General features: G+C 60.2%; 1 protein-coding gene across 6 annotated transcripts in view; it reads left to right on the forward strand.

The window, feature by feature from the left end:
* Positions 1 to 20,065, forward strand: part of CAMK2B (calcium/calmodulin dependent protein kinase II beta) — a 57,745-nt gene that overhangs the window by 21,612 nt on the left and 16,068 nt on the right. For all 6 annotated transcript variants that reach the window (XM_058678050.1, XM_004582250.3, XM_058678046.1 and 3 more), the window contains exons 2-6: positions 6,420 to 6,514; positions 12,248 to 12,307; positions 14,823 to 14,877; positions 16,620 to 16,685; positions 18,108 to 18,180. In XM_058678050.1, coding sequence (XP_058534033.1) covers positions 18,154 to 18,180 — 27 coding nt within the window. In that variant the 5' untranslated portion in view covers positions 6,420 to 6,514; positions 12,248 to 12,307; positions 14,823 to 14,877; positions 16,620 to 16,685; positions 18,108 to 18,153. The remainder of the gene's footprint in view (positions 1 to 6,419; positions 6,515 to 12,247; positions 12,308 to 14,822; positions 14,878 to 16,619; positions 16,686 to 18,107; positions 18,181 to 20,065) is intronic.

A 20,065-nucleotide genomic window follows, 5' to 3' on the forward strand; every position in this document is an offset into this window, starting at 1 on the left:
TCTGTCCTCTCCTCTCTTACCATTTCCGGTTCTTCTTTCTTCTCCTCTGTGCTTATTGAAGTGGTTGTCCCAGAGTTTGCAATATCCATTTGCGGCTCATTGAAGTCCACATCCAACACCACCCCACCTCAAAAGTGGTGGAGTCATACCAGGACTGATTAAGAATGAGAAAAAATACTTGGCGTTATCTTCACTCACTTCTCTCTCTCCCTCTTCCTGGAGATTTGGGTTCCTGTCCCTTGTTTCAACATGCCTTGCCAGGCAGGCCTGCTGGGGAGCAGCCCTCGGCGGTGGCTGGAGCGCTCCCTGCCTTCTCTCTGACTTTCGCAGGATGATTTTTTTTTCTGGATAAGGAAGTCTTACACTCGTGGTTCTTTCCACATGTAGAGATGTTTACTCTCTTCTTATTCTCTTGGTTTCTGAAGACAACTCTGATGTCATTCTTGTCTTTGCCACTGCAGGGAAAGTATTTTGTTTACCTTGTAGCCGCTTGAAAGCACTTTTCCTCATCTGAGTTCGCAGTTCGGATGTGATACGCCCAGCTGAAGATTCTGGGATGTCCTCTAAACTTTCTGTGGCTTGGTGTGCCCGTCTTCACTTGTGGAAAACCCTCAGGGCATTACCATTTCCAATGTTTCCTCTGTTTACCTCCCTTTCTCCTGCTGGAATCCTGTTACGCATCTGTCACACCTGCTGTGAGTTTTCCATCGAGCTTGCTTGTGTCGTGTTCACTTTCTCCCCATGTTGTGTTTCTGTGTTGGATGTCTCCCTGGGCCAACCGGTTCTTTGCTTCTTGTTGAGGAGCTCGCTGGAGGCTCTCTCTCCTGTTACGGGTTTTGTTTGTTTGTTGTTGCCTCCATGGTCCTTGTGGAGTTGCTTGTTGTGCCTGTCTGCCCTTACTCCACATCTGCTTTCTCTTTGGCACCCTCCATGGAGTTGGTTACACTGCACAAGTCTCTGCCATTGTCGGTCTGGCTCTGGTGCCTGGAGTCTTCAGGCTGTGTTCTGGGTGGGGTGAGTGTGACGGATTGGCCTTTTATGAGGGGTTGTAGTGACTAGACGTGGCAAGGTCCTAGGGTCTGTGTGTACCTCCATAGGCCACAGAGTGATGCCATTGCCTCTCCCTTTGAGGGGGATCCTGGAGACTTCCCTTTAGACCCTGGCCCAGTTCTACCCATGCAGGGCAGCCCGGGCTCCTGTGCCTTACTAAGCTGAGCCTTGACCCCATGAAGACTGATTGCACGTGGGCACTGGTTCAAGTCTCAGCTGTTCCACTTCTGATCTAGCTCCCTGCTAAGGCACCTGGAAAAGTCATGGAATGTGGCCTAAGTGGGAGACCTGGAGGAAGCACCTGGCTCCTCGTTCTGGCCTGGTCCAGCCCTGGCCGTTGTGTTCATTTGGGTAGTGAGCTAGTAAATGGAAGATCTCTCTCTTTTTCTTCCCCCGTCTCTGTAGCTCTTTCAAATACCTAGATGAATGAATCTGCCTGGGAGCCCTTTCTTGATGTGGTTTGAGGTATGCACCTGCTGCTCTAACAGGTCACCTGTGTGATGGGTGTTACTCATCCCAGGTCTTCCTGATTAAAGCCCACAAATCCTTTCCTCCCTCCTTGGCTGCTGAGTCCAGAACCATGGGCCTGGCCATTAGGCCCTGACTGCCTCTGTTCTGGAGCACAGCTAGGGGTGTGTGTCCCCTCACCCCACTCTCAGCCACAGCTGCATCAGACCCAGTGCCCCCAGGGACTAGGAGGGGTGGGCACAGACGCCATGGACCAGCACGGGTGGGCACAACGCCGTGTCCCAGGAGAGTGGTCCTCATGTGCCTGTGCCTCCTGTGCATGGGTAAGTGATGGCTCAGGTGCTGGCTGGCTTTGGGTGCCCCTGGGGAATAGAAACTAGGGCTGGAGAAACTTGTTGAGCTGTCTTGGAGAAGGGTGTCTGCTGGGTGCCTCACCCAGGAAGGGTCTATCACCGTAATCAAGGGCAGATTGACCCATCAATTGCCTGGGCTGTGATGGGAGAGATAACAGATACCAGGAGGTGGGACTTGCACCAGTTGGAGGGTGATGGAAAGGCACAGGCTGGCAAAACAGCCTCTTGGCAGGAGGATTTTTCTAGGTCGGAGATGGAGCCTACATGAAACATGGCCCTGGCGCCCCATGCAGCACCAGGACAGACATTACTAATCAATGACCGAGAGCCTCTTCTGCGCCACAGGGCTCTGTCTGCTCCTCCATGTCTCCAGGCTTTCGCAGGGACAAGAGAGCGAGTCACGGGGGAGCCTCAGCTAGTCCCCTCTGTGGGCCTCACACATCAGCAGCAGCCCAGGACACCTGTGGCCTGGTCCCCACCACCCACCCTGCCTTCCTGCCCCCACCATGAGTAGTGGACAGGCCTCCCAGTGCCCTGGAAGGTGGTGTCTTTAGTGAGGCAGGTGGGCAGGGCCTCATGGGCTAGAGGCTGCTGGCCCCTGCGTGTGTCAGCCAAGGCAGCCTGGGAGGCAGGTCTCGCCTGTGAGAGAGGAGTCCCCCAGGCTCCAACACAGTGCCAGAGCCAGGCTGATCCCACATGCCATGTGTGACAACTGAGCTGGCTAGCAAAGGTGACAGTGGTGAAGGCGTGCTAAGGCTCTGCACCCCCTTGCTGGACCATGTGAAGGAATCCCTGCTCTTCCCTCAGCTGTACCCACTTCTGCCCTCCTGCAGGGGGTTGCTGGCCTGAGACCAGGTGGATCCAGGAAACCAGGGTGGGCCGCCCCGCTCCCCCCACACACACTGCTACTGTTTTCCTGGTCTGGGATGCACCTGCCAGCGTAGAAGTGGTTATGTCCTTGGTGTCTTTTTGTCCTTGGGTCGTCTGAAAGAAGCACCTGGCCTCCTGTGGGCTTGCAGGGCTGCAGATGGGGTCAGGAGCAGGAAGCCACAGGCCCCCATCCCAGCCCCCACAGCCTTCCCGGCATGGAGATTTCCGTGGTCATGTGAGAAAGGGCACCTGTCTGCAGAGCCACAGGGCAGGCCCCCGAGGAAGGCCCCAAGACGTGCAGGAGGGAGGGAGTGTGCCGGGGGCCCTAACTGGGTGCACACAGATGCCTTGGACCCAGTAATACCTCATGGGGGCCGAGACTGGGGACGTGTCCACCTGCCCCACCATGGCAGCCTTGGGGGTGAGCCCAGGCTGAGGGCTGAACTGTGTACCCTGAGGGGTGCTGGTGAGGCCCTGAACCAAGCATCTCCCCTGAGCCCTGCCCGCTGGGAAACAGGCCAGCCACAGGTGTGAGCTGCTAAGGAATGGGGTTCCTGCCGGAGTCCGGAAGGACAGTGGATCCCAACCTGCGTGGGGACACAGGTGGTTCTAAAGGCAGAGAGGGATGATGAACCAAGAGCCAGGGATGGTACTGATAGTGAAGGGTGTGCTGTGCCTTGGGGCCCAGGAGGAGAGAGCTTCAGCGGCCCCGTGAGGGACTCTGTGAGCTGCCCAGACTCCAGGAAGAACCTGGAGAGGGCTGGGCGACGAACAGTGGGCTGTCCACTGCTGGGAGGGGAGATGGCCCAGACTGCAAAACCTGGTAAAGTCGCAGAGGATGACCCAAGAGCCTGGGCCTGTCACTCCTGTCACTCCTGGGCCTGTCACTCCTGTCACTCCTGGGCCTGTCACTCCTGGGCCTGTCATCCTGCACACTCCTGGGCCTGCCACTCCTGTCACTCCTGTCACTCCTGTCACTCCTGTCACTCCTGGGCCTATCACTCCTGGGCCTATCACTCCTGGGCCTGTCACTCCTGGGCCTGTCACTCCTGGACTTATCACTCCTGGGCCTGTCATTCCTGGGCCTGTCACTCCTGGGCCTGTCACTCCTGTCACTCCTGGGTCCGTCACTCCTGGGCCTGTCACTCCTGTCACTCCTGGGCCTGTCACTCCTGTCACTCCTGGGCCTGTCACTCCTGTCACTCCTGAGCCTGTCACTCCTGGGCCTGTCACTCCTGTCACTCCTGGGCCTGTCACTCCTGTCACTCCTGGGCCTGTCACTCCTGTCACTCTTGTCACTCCTGGGCCTGTCACTCCTGTCGCTCCAGCCCAGCCCTGGCTTTTGTGGTCATTTGGGGGAACGAACCAGCAGAGGGAAGGTCTCTCTCTCTCTCTCTCTCTCTCTCTCTCTCTCGCTCAGAAGGAAATATCCAGTGATAGGGCTATGCCTTTCATTAGAGGGTAGCTCCTGAGCCCCATGGGGGACCTCAGGCAGGAAATCAGATGAGAAAGTGTGGTTTTCAAAGCCGATCTCGGGGTTAGACACTCCCAGCTCTGTTGGCTCCAGATGTGGCCTCTCTGTGGGCTGACAGGTTAGCATGTGGACCCTGGGCTGTCATCGTGGCTAGACAGTTCCAGCCGGTCCTGCAGTGTGCATGTGCCTGTGTGAGATGCAAGGTGTGTGTGTAATGTACACCATGGGTACATGAGGTGTACTGTGACGTGTAATGGATGCTGGGCCGGGCAGCAGGGACAGGGGAAGGGCCTGCTGCCCACGTACGCCCTCAGAGGAGGCACAGATGGCGGTGTTCCTTTGGCTCTGTGCACCTGAGAGATTCCCTGGGTCCTGGTAGCAGAGTGGGGGACCACCCCTGTGGGTGCCAGGCCTGCCACCAGCTTCCCCAGTGGTTCCTTCATTTCATATATATGTGGTCTGGCGGGAAAGGTTGGACCATCTTCCCACACAGGATGGTGCCAGCCCTGATGTCTGCAGCAAGAGCCAGCATTCTGGGGTACCCAGGTCTCCCCGTGATGAGGAGCCCTATCCCCCGCCACCCCACTCAGCCCCTCCAATCCCAGCCCAGACTTCAGGCTATGTGAGCCCATAAGGCAGCCTGTGTGACCGGGCAGGGCTGTGGCCAGCAGCCGGACCTGGTAGAGGGTAAGGCGGGCCGAGGCCACGGGTGCTGTTTGGGGGTGGTGGGAGCTGCGGGTGATGGCGGGAAGGGAGGAAACCGCTGCTGGAACAGGGCGGGCACTGGGCACAGCTGAGAGCCGCAGCCCCTAGGACAGCTGGGATCGGGGATGCCCTGAGCCTCGCTGGAACCTCACTCGGGCCAGAACAGCATGTTGGAGCCGAAGCTGTCCTGGTCTCCCAGGCCAGTCCCCTACCTCACCCCCGCTGCTGTGGCTCCCACTGCCAATGAGGGAGGTGGCGCTGAGCAGTGAGAGGCAGGGGCACAAAGGCAGTGTCTGGTTTCAATCAGCTTGATTTGATTTCAAAAGCTGCAGAGCGCGCTTGGTGCCGGGGGCCTCCTGCATGCACTGAGCAAGCTGCCAGCATCCCTTCCCACTGCCTGCAGCCTGGCTAGAGGCCACCTCCAGCAGCCGGGGACCCACGGCGCACTGGCCACCTTGACCAGGACGCCCTTGACAGAGCAACAGCAGGAGGTAGCCACAGCCTGCTGGAGCCTAACCTGAGAGAACCGAGGGCTTCACCTGGCCCCGCACTGGCGCAGCGCTAGGTCCTGCCATGATGGGTGCCCCTCACCCCTGGGCTCCGCTACCCTGCTGGTTTCCTCAGGGACTCCACTAGGCCCTTTCTCCGGCACTGGCCTCATCCCACCATCTCCGCAAGCTCTGTGCCTGCTCTCATCCTATGTGCTGGACTGGACAGGTGCCACGGTCCCTCCTCGTGACTCTCCCAGCTGACCTGAGCTGCCAGGGTCTGTCCTGTAGCCTCGTTGTAAGCCGGGAGCTGTCCTGACTCCAGCACCTGTGTGGGCTGGCCACGGATGACTGTGCAGGGAGGGGCAGCCCCAAGCGCTACGAAGTGAAGTGATCAGGCACTGGGACGCTGTGACATGCAGCGCATGCGTGTGCAAGTGCTGGGAAGACAGGCTAGGCAGGAACTCACAGGAGCCCGAGACACTGGCCGGGGGTCCTGGTCACCGTGATGCTGTCTGAGTGCGGTGGCTATGCTGCTACCCTCTCCTTGGAGCCCCTGGCTGTTAGGCCTGGGGCAGCAGAGGGTGTGCCCTGAGCGGGGCGACCAAGGCCGGTGTGAGATGATGCTTCTCCCTCCCTCTAGCACCTGCTGTGTGTCCCGCTGTATGCACCTGCTTGGCACTTTATTTCCCTGGGAGGGGAGGAGTCCCACCAGGGACCCGCACACTTAGAGTGGAATTCCTGGAGTGGAGCTGCATGGGGGCCACTGGCCTCTCCCAAAACTACAGCTGCTGCTCCTTCTCACAGCCCTCACAGGGGTGTGTCTGGCAGAAGCTGCCCCAGAGCAGGGCCCTGTCCTGCGGGAGCCAGGGAGCGTGGCCGGGAGCGTGGCAGCAGAGCACGGACTGCCCGGGCGTGGCCTGCTGAGGCCTGGCCAGTGGCGGCATGCTGCCTGCTCCGTGGGACCTTAACCAGCTCTCTCCCTCTCTTGCTTCTGCCTCCTCCCTCCAGGGGGGCTTTCTCTGTGGTCCGCCGCTGTGTCAAGCTCTGCACCGGCCATGAGTATGCGGCCAAGATCATCAACACCAAGAAACTGTCGGCCAGAGGTAGGCTGGGTCCCCTGCTGCAGCTCCCCGGTGCACGTGGTGGGGCTTCGGTGTCTCAGGGAGTGGGGGGGCAGGGTATGAACCTTCACATGGCCCAGGACTGTACCCTGCTTGCTTGGGTCAGACATCCTCCCCTAGCTGTGCCTCTTGGGGTCTCTGCCCCAGAGGCTGGGGTGATCCTATCCTATCACTGTGGTGTCACCTCCCTGACATGTGTGGTTGAGCAGACCTGGTGACCCAGAGCTGCTGCAGGTGCCAGACTGGCCTGGGCACTGGTGATGGGGCAGGCAGGTCCTTGTCTGCAGGGCAGGGCAGGGGTGTCTCACGCCCTGGGCCGGCAAAACTGACATGACAAAGTCAGAAACCAGGCTTAGCAAGTTCCCTAGCAATGCGGCAGAGACCTGGGTCTGTAGGGAGTGAGGCAGGGGTCTGGCTGGCCTCTCCGAAGTGGAGAAGGCGGGGGCTGGCAACTATGCAGGTGAGCACAGAGTGGGTGGGCTGGCACAGCACTGCCCACCCCACTGGACATCTAAAAATAGATCTGAACCTAGGCTGGGATCACAGGTTGGGCAAGGCATCCTTCAGCTCCGCCCTCCCCACCCCAGGAAGCCCCTAGTCCGGTCCTCCAGGAGGAGCCTGAGGCCATGCAGGACACTGGTGAGGAATGAGGCTCGTGGATCCTTCACGGGGAGGTGCCCACAGAGCTGCTCTGCAAGGCTGCACGGGCTGGACACAGGTGGATGGAGGTGGCCTTGAGGCCACCAGAGGGCTATGGTGAATAATGGGGACCCAGCATGTTTCAGGTGCCTGGGACACATGGCAGCAAGAGAAAGTGGCCTATGCCTGCTGCACTGCTGTACGCATCTGTCCGGATCTGCCAGCCTGGGGCCCAGACCCCACATGCTGTCCCTCCTCCTGTCTCTCTTTCTGTCCCAAAGGGGTGTCCCCTGCTCCTTACAGGAGTGTCCCTGGAACTTGGACCCTGAGATACCTCCCTCGGGGGGCATGTGGTTGAGGCTGGCACACCCCAAGCCCCTGACTGGGGCATGCTGACCCTAGGGAGCCACTCTGGGGACCTCTGCACACTGGGGGAGGCCTTGGCTTCACCATTGTTCCCAAGCTGCGGCCGGCTTCCCTGGATCCTGGAAACAGGGCTCCTGGCCCCCAGCTCATGGGTGTCACCTGTGGCCTTGTATGGGGAGGGTGCCCATAGATGCCCACAGAAGCCCTCACTGGACAGCGGGGCCCTGCAGTGACCATAGGTCCAAATGCCAGCTGGCAGGGGTCCTAGGAGGTTATGGAGGAGCTCTGTGGGCTGGAGGCTGGAGTGAAAATGAGAACCGAGCGATGCCAAGGGCAGAGGGACACCCAGATGGCACATGTCCTGGACTTCCAGGGCCAGAGGCAGTGAGGGAACTCACTGTTGGGGACCTCAGCAGAGCTCGTGCCAGGCATCTCCACCTGGCAGGAGTAGGAGGGGCCCGAGGCCTGGGCAGCTGGCATAACCAGGCCCTGCCCTGGCCTGTTGCTCCAACTGCTGAGGGGCCTGTCTGGGCTACTCCAGCAAAGGACATGAAGGCCCTACTGAGTGGGGACAGCAGCAGAGGTGGGGCACGGGGCCTGTGGGTAGGCGTGCGGGCCTGGGGAGCTCCTCTGAGACCAGCATTGGGTCCTGGTGGCTGCTGTACCTCCAGAGAGCTTAGTCCAGCGCAGAGAGCAGTAGGGTCCCCACTTACGGCAGGCTGGGCTGGGCTGAGCTGGGCCCTGAGTGTGGGGAGGCCCTGTCCCCAGGGAGAGAAGCTGGCCACCAGCACATAAGCCATCAGCCCTACTTCCTGGCTGGGTGGCAAAACCGGGAACTCCAGCTTGTGCCCTAAGCTGATTGGGAGTCCTGCCTGGGCAGGCTGCCCAGCACACGGACCCTGGCCTGCCTCCCCCGGCCGTGAGGGGAGACAGCTGCAAACCAACAGAGGGGCTGGTGCCTCCTGCGCCTGCGTGTGTTGCTCTCACTGGTGGGGTAATTGCCGGTTGCCAAGCTGCCTTCTTGTCATCGAATGTGCGCGAAATGCCACCACAGGCTCCCTGCAGGTCTTCTGCAGCACTTGCCGGGTAGGCAGCTGTGCAGGTGGGGCTGGACATGCCCGGGATCCCAGGACAGGAGGCTGAGTGGCATGTGGGGGTGACTGCCTCTGCCCTCGGCCTCCATCTGGCCCCAGAGGGAGGGCGGGCAGGAGTCATAGTGGTGCCAGCTCCACCATGCCTGGGGTCAGCTCCGATGCCACCCTGGAGAAGTACCCCGGAAGGAAGGGGGTTGCTGACGAAGTGGCTTCCCCAGGGTGCAGCCCCTTGCTCCTGGGCCTCCCTGCGCCTGTGCCTGGGGTCCTGACTGCTGAGGCACCACAGCTGTTTGCAGGTTCTGTGCCCATTCTCAGCAGCATTTGCCTTCTAGGAGGAGCAGCCAGGACCTGCCCACCAGCTGCTCAGGGACCCTGCACAAGCCGAACCTGGGTCTGGCAGGCAAGCTGACTCTTTTCTCCACACTGACCTGCCTGGGCACAACCTGGAACCTCCTGCGCTATGCCAGTATTGGCAGGTGCCAAAGGCTGTTGTGGGCAGGATGTGGATTCAAGCCTGCTGTAAAGGTCCAGGATGTTCCGTGACTCTGACCTGAATGTCCACAAGGGCTGACTGCTGAGCTCCCGTGTGTGCCGTCAGTTCCAGCCGGGGCAGATGGGGCTATGTGAGTGGTGTGTGCTGAGAGCAGACGGTGCGTGGGTGCACCTGCTGGTGCGGTGTGAGTGTCGGCAGCCATCCAATACTCTAAGATGCCCCAACACTGTCGGACGGTGCAAGTGGTTGAGACGGGCAAAGGAGGGAAGACCCGTGTGGCAGGCTGGGCATGCCTTGCGGATCAGGGGAGTGGGGACCCTGGTCCCACCAGAGCCCCATGTGTTGGACAGATGCATTCCCAGCTCTACAAGGAGCCTGAGGGCATGAGGAGCGCTGACCTGGGGGAGTCCAGAGAACTCTGGAACAGCGATGCTGGGTGCACACCTTTCCCAGCTTTTCGGTGGAGGGGCCTGAGGCCTCCAGTGGGTTTGGGTGCAGCTGTAGCTCTCTGGGCAGGGCCTGAGTCCTGGAATGTGGTCCTGACCATCAAGGCACCTCCAGCCACCCCCGCTCCAGAGAGTGTCACTGTCCACCGCCCCTGTGGCCCCCCTGCTGACATCTCCACAGCCCCATATTCTCCCAGTGGCAGGCCTGCATCTTGGGGGCAGGCACCACCACACCCACCCCTGCTGTTTGCCACCCGTTGCCGGGAGCAGATGGGGAGCCCTCCCCCAGCCCCATTCCCAGCTGCACGAGCGGAGACAGAGGGGAGAGATTTTTACCAACAAGCAGGCTTGTCCTGGGCTTGTGGCTTCTGCCCTGTCGGACCCTCCTTCCTGATGGGTATTGATGGCCATGTGGATGGGGCTGCTGTGCTGTTGCCAAGCTGCCACAGACCTGGTAGCCTAGGGCTCCTGCTTCCCCACCCCCTGCTCTGGTGGGGCCTCCCGCAGCAGGGGCCCCAGAGTCCTTGAGGCTCAGCAGTCATCTCCAGCACCCTCAGCTTACAGGGTGACCCTGAGCAGTACCCCAAGCACAGCCCAACAGAGCCCTGGTCGCACACCTCTAAGAGCTGGGCCCAAGGCCCCAGGGCCTGAGTGTTGGTCACGTGCTCTGCAGGGCTGTGGTCCCCCTAGGACAGGCTGCCGCATCCAAGTGGCCACAGCCTGGAGCATGTCCTTGCTGCAGGCGACACCTGCCTGCTGGGACCCCTTTGAGTCCTGCAGGAGGCTGAGACATGGAGGAGGGGAGCCTGGGACACAGCCCTGGCCACCCAAGTCAGCAGGGAGGGCTGTGTCGTGAACATGGGCTTTGGTCCCCAGCCACAGGAGAGCATGGGGACAAAGACCAACGCACAGCTTCTGACCTTGGCCTTGAAGGCCAGCCACCAATCTCACCCTGGACCTGTGGGATACTTTCCACCTGCAAAGGATTAGCCCAGTGTGAGATCTGCACAGCTTGACTAGGGCGTTCCCCTACCGCACTGGGCCCCCTCATCACATCCTGCTGCCCTCAGGGGCACTCAGGGCACGGGGCTGGCAGCACAAGCGGGCAGACATCAGGCTAGGGCTCTGCCTGGAGATCCCAGTAAAATCACCTGGAGAAGCCTGGGGGCCCGGCTTCCCTGGGGCGGGGCAGGCAGGGTGTTGTGCTGTCATCTGAACACAGGCTGGTGGGCGGGTAATTGCAGGCTCCAGTGTAGACTGATCCGGGAGTAAAATTGTTTGTTTTGTCTTGTGTCGTGTTTTTGTATGTGTGGTTTTTGATAAGTGCTTTCGTGGGGGTATAAATGAGCGCCTTGTGATATCTGTGGGCTGCTCCTCCGGCAGAGGGAATACACAGCTCCTCGTGGTGAGCATCCCCAAGCCAGCCCAGGGGGGGCAGATGTACAGCAGATGCATGTGTGTGGCTGTGCCCAGGTTCACCCCACAAGACCCAGCCCGTCACCTTCAGCCTGTATTTAGCCCCTGCCTCCACTTGGAGTGCTGAGTCTTAAGCAATTGGGAGATGAACCAGCACTGCCTGCCACTGGAATGTTTGCAGGGCCAGATGCTATGGTGTCCAGCCGCGCTGCAGGGTGGAGCCTGACCCCATAGGCCTGGAGGTGCCCTTGGGTGAGGTGAGCAGAGCTGGTTGGGCAGGACAGGGAGGCTGGGCATACTGGTGAGGTTGTGTGGCCTGCACCCCAGAGATGACCTGCCCAGGCCTTCCTTATCCCTGTGCCTGGGGAGCAGAAACCATAGACCACCTAACTGTCATGCTTCCTGCTGGTCACTTTTAGCTGTCACCCACTCTCTTTGTCACCAGAGGAACCACTGGTAGTCCCCTGGGAGGGTGGGTAGAATCAGGTGCTGGATTCCCCAGGAGGGGTCTAGTACCCAGCGAGGGTGTGCAGTGGGAGGGGGATCCAGACAGCATGCCCCTTCTCAGGCACATCCCCCCAGGAGGCAAGCTCCATCCTGGACTCTGGAGAGACACCTGTTTGCCTGCACCACTGCTTGTATGGCAGGTCCCCAGGGCTGGGCTGCCTTTGGCCTTGGTGTCATGCCCTCAACAGGCTGCTGGGATCTGGGGCACTGGTGGGACGCACCGCACAGCGGCATGCTGGCCATGTGCCCACCCTCCTCCTGGCCGCTGGGACTGGGGAGCTGCTTTTCACTGTGACCTTTTCCCCAGCACCTCTGAAGGGCTGAGCTCTGGCCAGCAAGCCGCTCCTTACTTGGGGACCCTGGAGGAGCTGCCAAGGGGCAGTACCCTGAGGGTCCCACTCCCTACTGTCACCACCTTGTCCACCTGGCCCTTGTCTCCTCTGGAGGGACAGATCCAAATCAGCAGGAAGCTCCTGCAAGTAGATTAGGACAAAGAAGACAGGGCTCCAGGCTGTGATGCCTGTGCCTGTCACTTGGTCTGGGCAACACCTTAACCCCGAGTTAGTCCACCTGCCCCTGCTTCCTGCCCAGAGCACCTGTGGCTGCCTAGAAACCAGGCAGTGGCAAGTGGCGACACCCCCTCCTCAGGTCACCTGGAAGTTGCTGCAAACCCATGTGGGAATCTCCCGGCCTGGCAGTGTGGTTCCCGGGCCGCTGGGGTGTGAGGTGACGTCAGGTCCTCTTCTGCCCCTAGATCACCAGAAGCTGGAGAGAGAGGCTCGGATCTGCCGCCTGCTGAAGCATTCCAACATTGGTGAGCTGCTGGGGTGGAGGCGGGGTGGGGCAATGAGGGGCAGAGTGCAGTGGGAACATCCTCCCTCCCTCCCTCCCCACAGCAACCCTCCCTTGTGGGTCACCCCATGGAAGGACTAGAAGGTTCCCCTTTCCTTCTGCCTTGAGATGCTCACTCGGGTTGGGGTGGATGTGGTGGTGTCAAGGCAGGGTCCCTCTGGGACCAGGCATGCTCATCCAGCGGCCTGGCCCTCTGCAACCCTGCCCTACCTCTCTTCCTCTCCATGCCTCCCCCAACTGTGGACTTGCATCCTCGGTTGGGGAGCAGCTGGAGATGCCTTGGGGTGGGCACCAGGAACTTATGGGAGGGGTCCTGTACCAGGCTGGGCCCAGGAGCCTGAGAGGGATGGCCAGTCCTGGAGTCCGGGGTGTTCACACCTGCCCTGGGCCAGGGATGGGAGGGGCCAGGGCTGCCCTGAGTAGGGGGCTGGGAGGTGGGATCACGCAGCAGCCCCAGGCCCACATATGCAAGCTGTAAAGGCTGCCCTGGAAAATTGCGGGGTCCATGCCTGCTCAGAACCTCCGTCTGAGCTCAGCAGCAAGATATGGCCTCCAGACCCCTGCTCATCCATGTTGCACGGCCTTCTCCCCAGGCCCCACCTGCCCTGGCTCTCCCCACACACACTGCACAGCCAAGGGTGGTGCCTGTTAGTGTGTAATTGCAGGAGTTCCTTGTTTGCGGGAGAAGGAGAGCTCATAGGAACTCTGAGGGCGGGTATATTTGGAGAAGCCTCCTGGCCTTGCCTGGGCGCCTGGATGGGTCTCGACTGGCTGCAGGCGGTCCATGATGAGAAAGTGGCCCCTGAAGTTCTTAATAAGCGCTTCATGCCAGGTGGATTAGGGTCCCGAGTTACAGAACAGAAATGAGGCAGATCTGGGTTTGCAGGGTTCACACAGAACATTGCAGAACACAGAGGAAGCAGGTCTGAGATTGAGGTTCACACGGAACATTCCAGAACACAGAGGAAAGAAACCTGGTGCTTGTATTTCATATGGACCCTCCTGTGTCCATGTAGGGTCTCTGAGCAGGGATTTGTGGTGAGAGGCCCTCCCCTTGCCCTCAGCCCTACCCTGGGAGTGGACGCAGGACCAGGAGGGCCCCCTGCCCCCAGCCCTGACCCAGTCAGGGTGCAGCTGAGTAGGGCTGGGGCATTGCTTTCTTGCTCTTTCTCTGAAGGGCAGCCTCGCTGCATGGGCATGCTTGCACAGGCGCCTGGTCTGGGGACAGGGGTCAGCGCCTTGACCTGCTTGAGGTGGGCGGCCCCACACAGATGACAGCACCGGCCTTTAGGTTAGCTTGTGGGGTCCAGTGCTGAATTGAAGCATGGGGTACTTTGTGCAAGGTTGCTAGGAATTTCAAGTGTCAGGCTATGAGCCAGCCCCCAGCCGGCCCTGCTCAGGCCCCATGTGCTGTGAACGCTGGCCAGGGCTGGGTCTGCCGTAGCCTTGCTGCCTCAGTGGTTCTTCATGTGGCTCTCAGCCCAGATGCCCCTCCCTGTGGCTACAGGGGCCCAAGTGCTGGGTCATCCTCTGCTGACCTCCCAAGCCCATTTGCAGGGAGCTGGATGGGGAGTGAAGCAGCCAGGACATGGAGCAGCTCCCACATGTGACACTAGTGCGTGTGTCTCTTCTGATCTGGACAGGGGACTGAGCCGCACCCATATCACCACCAGCTGCCCTGGACACCCCAGGGAGTCCCTGCCAGGGGAGAAGCTTCGGTTTGTTCTTCAGCATTCCGTTGCAGACACCGGCCAGGCGCGGTCCAGAAAGGGAGGTTGGGCTGCTTGGGGCCAGCCTCTCTGCCCTCCACCACTGTAGCTGAGTTCCGGGGTTCCGGGGCCCTTGGTCCCTGGACAGGAAATGGACAGCTTGCTGGGCAGAGCCGGTGGGAGTGGAGATCACACCACCTCCCAGCCTCCCCCCACACAGGACACTAGGGACTCGTTTCTGTCTGATTTGGGTGTTTTCCCTGTGACAGCTGGGCAGGGGAGCATTCAGGGATGGAGAGCTCTGGGGGCCCCCCTTGGAGACAGGGAGCCCGAGGAAAGGAGCTGGATTGAGAGGGTTCCAGTAATTTGCACCACGAGGCTCTGTAGGCCTGTGGACTTCCCAGGTGTCGAGAAGAAGATTCCATGGCTGCTTGGGGAGGGCACGGAGGCCCCAAGCCCCTGACCTGGGACCCAGCAAGGTCCTTGAGTGTCCCCCACAGGGATGCAGCCCCTGGTGGGAAGGGCCTGAGGCTGAGAGTGATGCCCATATGTCCTCTCCCAGGTCCTGCTCCTCAGGCTCTTGTCCCCAGGACTGCGCAGTGGGAGCCCCTCGGGCCGCCCTCCAGGGTGCCTGGGTAGGCACAGGAAGGCAGGCCCTAGGTCTCTCACCACCTTTCTGGACTCTCCCCACACTGTAGCCAGCAGCCCCCCAGGCCCTGAGGGCAGGGGCTGTGTCCACATCCCCTCATGACCCCTCTGTGCCTGCAGTGCGCCTACACGACAGCATCTCCGAGGAGGGATTCCACTACCTGGTCTTTGATCTGTAAGTGCCTCAGCTGGGGATGCCCAGTTCCCCCATCTGCATGTGTGTGCCTGTGTGTGTGTGCCTATGGTATGGGTGCATGTGTGTATGTACGTGCCGGTGGGTATGTTGTGCATGTGTGTGTGTACATGTGCTTTTATTTGTAGGGGTGTGCTTGTGGGTGCGTGTGTGTGAGAAGGTACATGTGTATTTACATGTGTGAGTACGTACATGGGTACATGTGGGTATGTCTGTGTCTGCATGTGTACATATACATGTGTGTATATAGGGAAGCACTGCATGTGTGGGTGTTTATGGGGGGTGGTACGCTGTGGGCCAATGTGTGCAGGAGCTGAGTGAGCAGGCGACTGGGCCACTGCCACCTCTCACTTCCTGCTGGATTTAGAAGCAGTGACGTCATCTCCCTCCCGCTCACAGCTCCCGCTGATCAAACTATATTTAGCTGTCCTGAGCCAGCGCCAAGGGCCTGGGCTGAGTGGGCCATCACTGTGGTCGGCCCTTTTGGCCTCTGGGTGACAGCCAGACCACGGAAGCCCGCCTGGCACGGTTGCCATGGTTACCCTATGCCTAGGATCTGTGCGTGGAACTGGTCCAGCGCAGTGAGACGGGCCTCCTGGTCAGGAGAGGTGAGGCTCTCCATGCAGGGACTTGGTCTCCTCTCTATTACCTGTATGAATCCTGAGATCGCTGTGAATTGCTGCCTGGTGACCAGGGCCACCCTGGGACTCTGTCACTACCTGAAAGGCCCATCATGTCCAGGGAGCAGCTGGCTCACCCTGCTCTGGGGTGGCCCTGTTCAGGCCCCTGGGATGTACTTGTGGAGCTGAGACGGGGAGAGGCGATGGTGCCAGCTGCAGCTTCCTGAGCTCAGCCGTTGGTGATGGCCTGGACCCTCCCTGGGGCCTTTCTGCCGCTGTCCAGGGTGCCTGGATCCGAGGCCCACAGAGCCCCATGCTCAGACCCGCCCCAGTGGAGAAGGGACAGTAATGGACCCAGGCCTCGGGGTGTTTCACCCTCACGTGGGCCTTTGGTCCCACTTCTGGTGGTAGGGTGCCTGACTTGGGGGTCAGTGGCCTTGGGGCCCAGCCTGGTCTCTTCCAGAGGCGGGGCGCCCCCACGCTGCGGCTGCTGGGGGCCCATAGTCCTGCTCAGCATTCCTGCACCACTGAGCAAGTGCCCACTTGCACCAGTACCCCTGCTGAGAGCCCCTCCCCACGTTCCCCTGACGTGAGGGAGGCCTTTCCAGAAGAAATGAACAGACGGAAGTGCTCCACAGGGCTGGCCCTGAGGGCTGGGGGTGAGCTGAGCTGAGCTGAGCTGAGGCTGGGGGCTAGAGGCCCAAGTCCCAGCCAGTGGTGGGGCCCATCAGTGGCTGAGCTGCTCTCGGGAGGTCACTTGCTCTCAGCCTCCTCATGTGCAGTGGAGTACAGTGCCCTGGGTGACTGTGCAGAGGTCAGTGTCAAAGGCATCACGGGCTAGCAAGCATGTGGTCAGCTCTCAGTCCCAGTGACACTTCTGAGAGGGCAGAGGTAGAGATGATGGTGATGGTGATGATGATGATGGTGATGGTGATGATGGTGTTGGTGGTGAAGGTGTTGGTGATGATGGTGATGGTGATGATGGTGTTGGTGGTGAAGGTGTTGGTGATGATGGTGATGGTGGTGAGGAAGGTGGACACGATAGTGATGTGGGGATGGGGTGAGGGCTTTTCCAGGATCCATGCTGCCTGTGCTGCCCCACAGGGTCACTGGCGGGGAACTCTTTGAAGACATTGTGGCAAGGGAATACTACAGTGAGGCTGATGCCAGGTGGGTGTGAGCCACTGCCCCGCGCCACTTCCTCCCTGGCCCTACCTCAGCCCACTGCTGCCCCTTCTGTAACCTTCAATGAGTCCTGGGCAGGTACTGGGTTCCTCCCACAGCCCTTGATTGTCCCCAGGCCCACAGCCTTGTTGGCTCTGCCAGGCACCTGCTGGACAGCTGGGAGGTTCAGGGAGGCAGGGGGAGGGGGGACCTGCAGGGGGAGGTAGTAGCTGGAGGGTGGTCTTTCCACCCTTTGCTTCTGTAGGCTGCCCCCGTCTCCAGCCTGGGAACTACACCCTCTCCATCTTCGCTTTCTCCCAACACTTCTAGGCCTGAGCTGCCTGCCTCGGGTTCTCTCGCCAACCCCTCAGCCCCACCCAGCCTGGGCATTGTGCCCAGGCCTGCTGGCAGCCAGTGCTGGTGCAGCTGGCAGGGAGGGGACACAAAGGGCCCCACTGTGTGTGGGGTGGGGAGGTGACTGAGGGGCTTGGATCTCAGCCAGCTCAGGAGCCCTCGGGGGCATCGCAGGACAGCCCTCCCCCACCTGGCCCTCACTGACGATGCAGGGGCACAATGGCTGGCTGTGGCTGGTGCCAGCTGGGAGGTGACCACTACATGTGCCTGCTGGGCGAGGCACAGAGCAGCCTGAGTACGGCCAGGGGCGGTTGGTCACATTGCCTGCTCAGGACCCCTGTGGGCCTGGAGTGACATCTGGGGTCTTCCAAGGTCCTCAGTTGTTGCTTGGCTGTTCTGGACCTGGAACCTTCTACAAACTGCAGTTAGGGGAGCCCCTCCCTGAACCCCCCACAGCAGGGGTTCCCCAGTTGAGAGTACCTTGGGTTGAATTCTCCCTGCTTGCTCTCCCAGGTCTGCCACCTGCGGGCTCTCAGGGTGGCAGCAGAAGGTCCTGGGGATGGAGGGCATTGCACTAAAGGGCAAAGATCGGGTCCAGGGGTATGGCGAAAGTCAGGGCTTCTGGCTAGCCCAGTAGTCCCCTTACATCCCACGAGCTGGACTGTGCAGCCTACGTGACTGGCACAGACTGACCAGCAGGGCAGCCACCGCCCACATGCAGGTCAAATCTGTTTACCCAAATAAAGTGGGCCTCAGTCCTGGCTCCTGACCGCTGCCTCAGCTTCCCCTCACCCTCGCCCACACTCCTTCCGTATCTCCCTCCCTAGGGTGCTGGCCTAGGCTCGGGCATGGGCCTGTGTGGGCCTGGGCAGCCTGAGGCCCATTGGGACAGCAGAGCCAGGACCACTGGCCTTGGGGGCAAGGGGTGCGAAGAAGCCATGGCTTCTCCTGCCGGCTTCTCACCTGCCTGCCCTCGCTCTCCACGGCCCTGGGTCCCCAGGCTGGGGCCCACACTGCAGGGCCACACAGCACGAGCTCCCCTGCTCACACTAACTTGGCTGCTGTCTGCCACAGCCACTGCATCCAGCAGATCCTGGAGGCCGTGCTCCACTGTCACCAGATGGGGGTTGTCCACAGGGACCTCAAGGTGAGTTCCCACCCAGCCCTGGCCAGAGGTCACGTCGAGGAGGAGTGAAGCCAGACAGGGTCAAGGGAGGGGCATGGGGGTCATGCGTGGGGGAGTGTGTGCATATGTGTTCTCCTCATGAAGGTGTGTGTGCCCATCTGTGCACAAATGGGCATCTGTGTCCTTGTGGAGGGACACATGTGTGCAGGAACTCTGCAGCTTCTTGCACCACGTGGCCTGGGCACGTACATATGTGCGTGTGTGCCTGTGGTCTGTGTGTGTGCATGCGGGTGGGATGGCCTGGCCCAGTGTGGCAATGACCAGCTGTCTATGGGGAGTCACACTGGGTGGGGTCAGGATGTGCATCCATCTTTTTTAAGATTTATTTATTTATTTGAAAGACAGAGCTGGAGAGTGAGGGGGAGAGACAGAGAGAGCACTGGACCAGGATGAAGCCAGGAGCCAAGAGCTTCTTCAGGGTCTGCCATGTGGATGCAGGGACCCAGGCATTTGGGCTGTCTTCTGCTGCTTTCTCAGGCCATTAGCAGGGAGCTGGATCAGAAGTGGAGCAGCCGGGACTAGAATCAGCACAAGTGGCAGATTTACATGCTACTCTGCAGCACTGGCCCCTCCATCCATCTTTTTTAAAAATTATTTTTGGGCCCAACACAATAGCCTAGTAGCTAAATCCTTGCCTTATATGGCACCAGGATCCCATATGGGCGCTGGTTCATGTTCTTACTGCCCCGCTTCCCATCCAGCTCCCTGCTTGTGGCCTGGGAAAGCAGTTGAGGATGGCCCAAGGCTTTGGGACCCTGCACCCGTGTGGGAGGCTCAGAGGAGGCTCCTGGCTTCGGATCAGCTCGGCTCCGGCCGTTGCGGTCTCTTGGGGAGTGAATCAGTGGATGGAAGATCTTTCTCTCTGTCTCTCCTCTCTGGAAGCCTGACTTTCCAGTAAAAATAAGTGAATCTTTTAAAAATGTATTTGTTTTATTTGAAAGGAAAAAAAAAACAGGGAGAGAGACAGGACTGGGCCAGGAGTCCAGAACTCTGTCCGGATCTCCCATGTGGGGGGCAGGGACCGAAGTACTTGAACCTCACCCGCTGCTTCCCAAGGTACAAATTCACAGGAACCTGGGTTGGCAGCAGAGCTGGGATTCAAGCCGCAGCCCTCTGGGCCTGGGGTGTGGGCTTACACATTGCGCTGATCACCAGGGACCTGAGCATGGCAGCTGCTTCAGACAAGCACACCTGTGACCCCCGTGCCCCTTCTCATGTTCCTGCCTCCAGCTCCCCCCCACCCCCCCGCCGTCTGTGTGACTCAGCGCTGATCCTACTCTGTCCTGCCTTCCATCCTGTGCCCAAATGGCCACAACAGCCAGGACTGAGCCAGGCAGAAACCAGGTGCCTGGAGCTTGCCCCAGGTCTACCCAAGTGCTTTAGCAGGGAGCTACCAGGAGCTGAAGGAGCACCCGTATGGGATGGCAGCTTACCCCACTGAGCTAGCTCCTGGTGCCATCTGTAGGCTGTCACAGCAACCCTAACCTCAGGAGCCCCCTAGTGGTCAAGGTTTAGGCTGGCGGCTGGGCACCTGCCTGGCTTGGAGCACTTCCCAGGCCTTGCTGTTCACTGGGTGGTGATGCAGCTTTGGAAGCCAAACAGGAAGGAACTTTGGGCACATCAGCCCTGAGACTTCAGGCCTACTGTGCCAGAAGCCCCCTCCATAGCCACTTCTGTGGATAGGGAATGCCCCCCACTGCCCATGGGTACCACACAGGCAAGTGGCGAGGATAGGACATGCTTTTAGCCCTGAAGGGTGGATGCCTGGGAGTCAGGTGGGACTTGGAGGGTGGGCCGTGCCTGCCAAGTGGACTTGCTGGACTGCTGTGAGGGCTGCAGCGCCTTG

This window comes from Ochotona princeps, chromosome 20 (assembly GCF_030435755.1).
Source record: "Ochotona princeps isolate mOchPri1 chromosome 20, mOchPri1.hap1, whole genome shotgun sequence".
NCBI lineage: Eukaryota > Metazoa > Chordata > Mammalia > Lagomorpha > Ochotonidae > Ochotona > Ochotona princeps.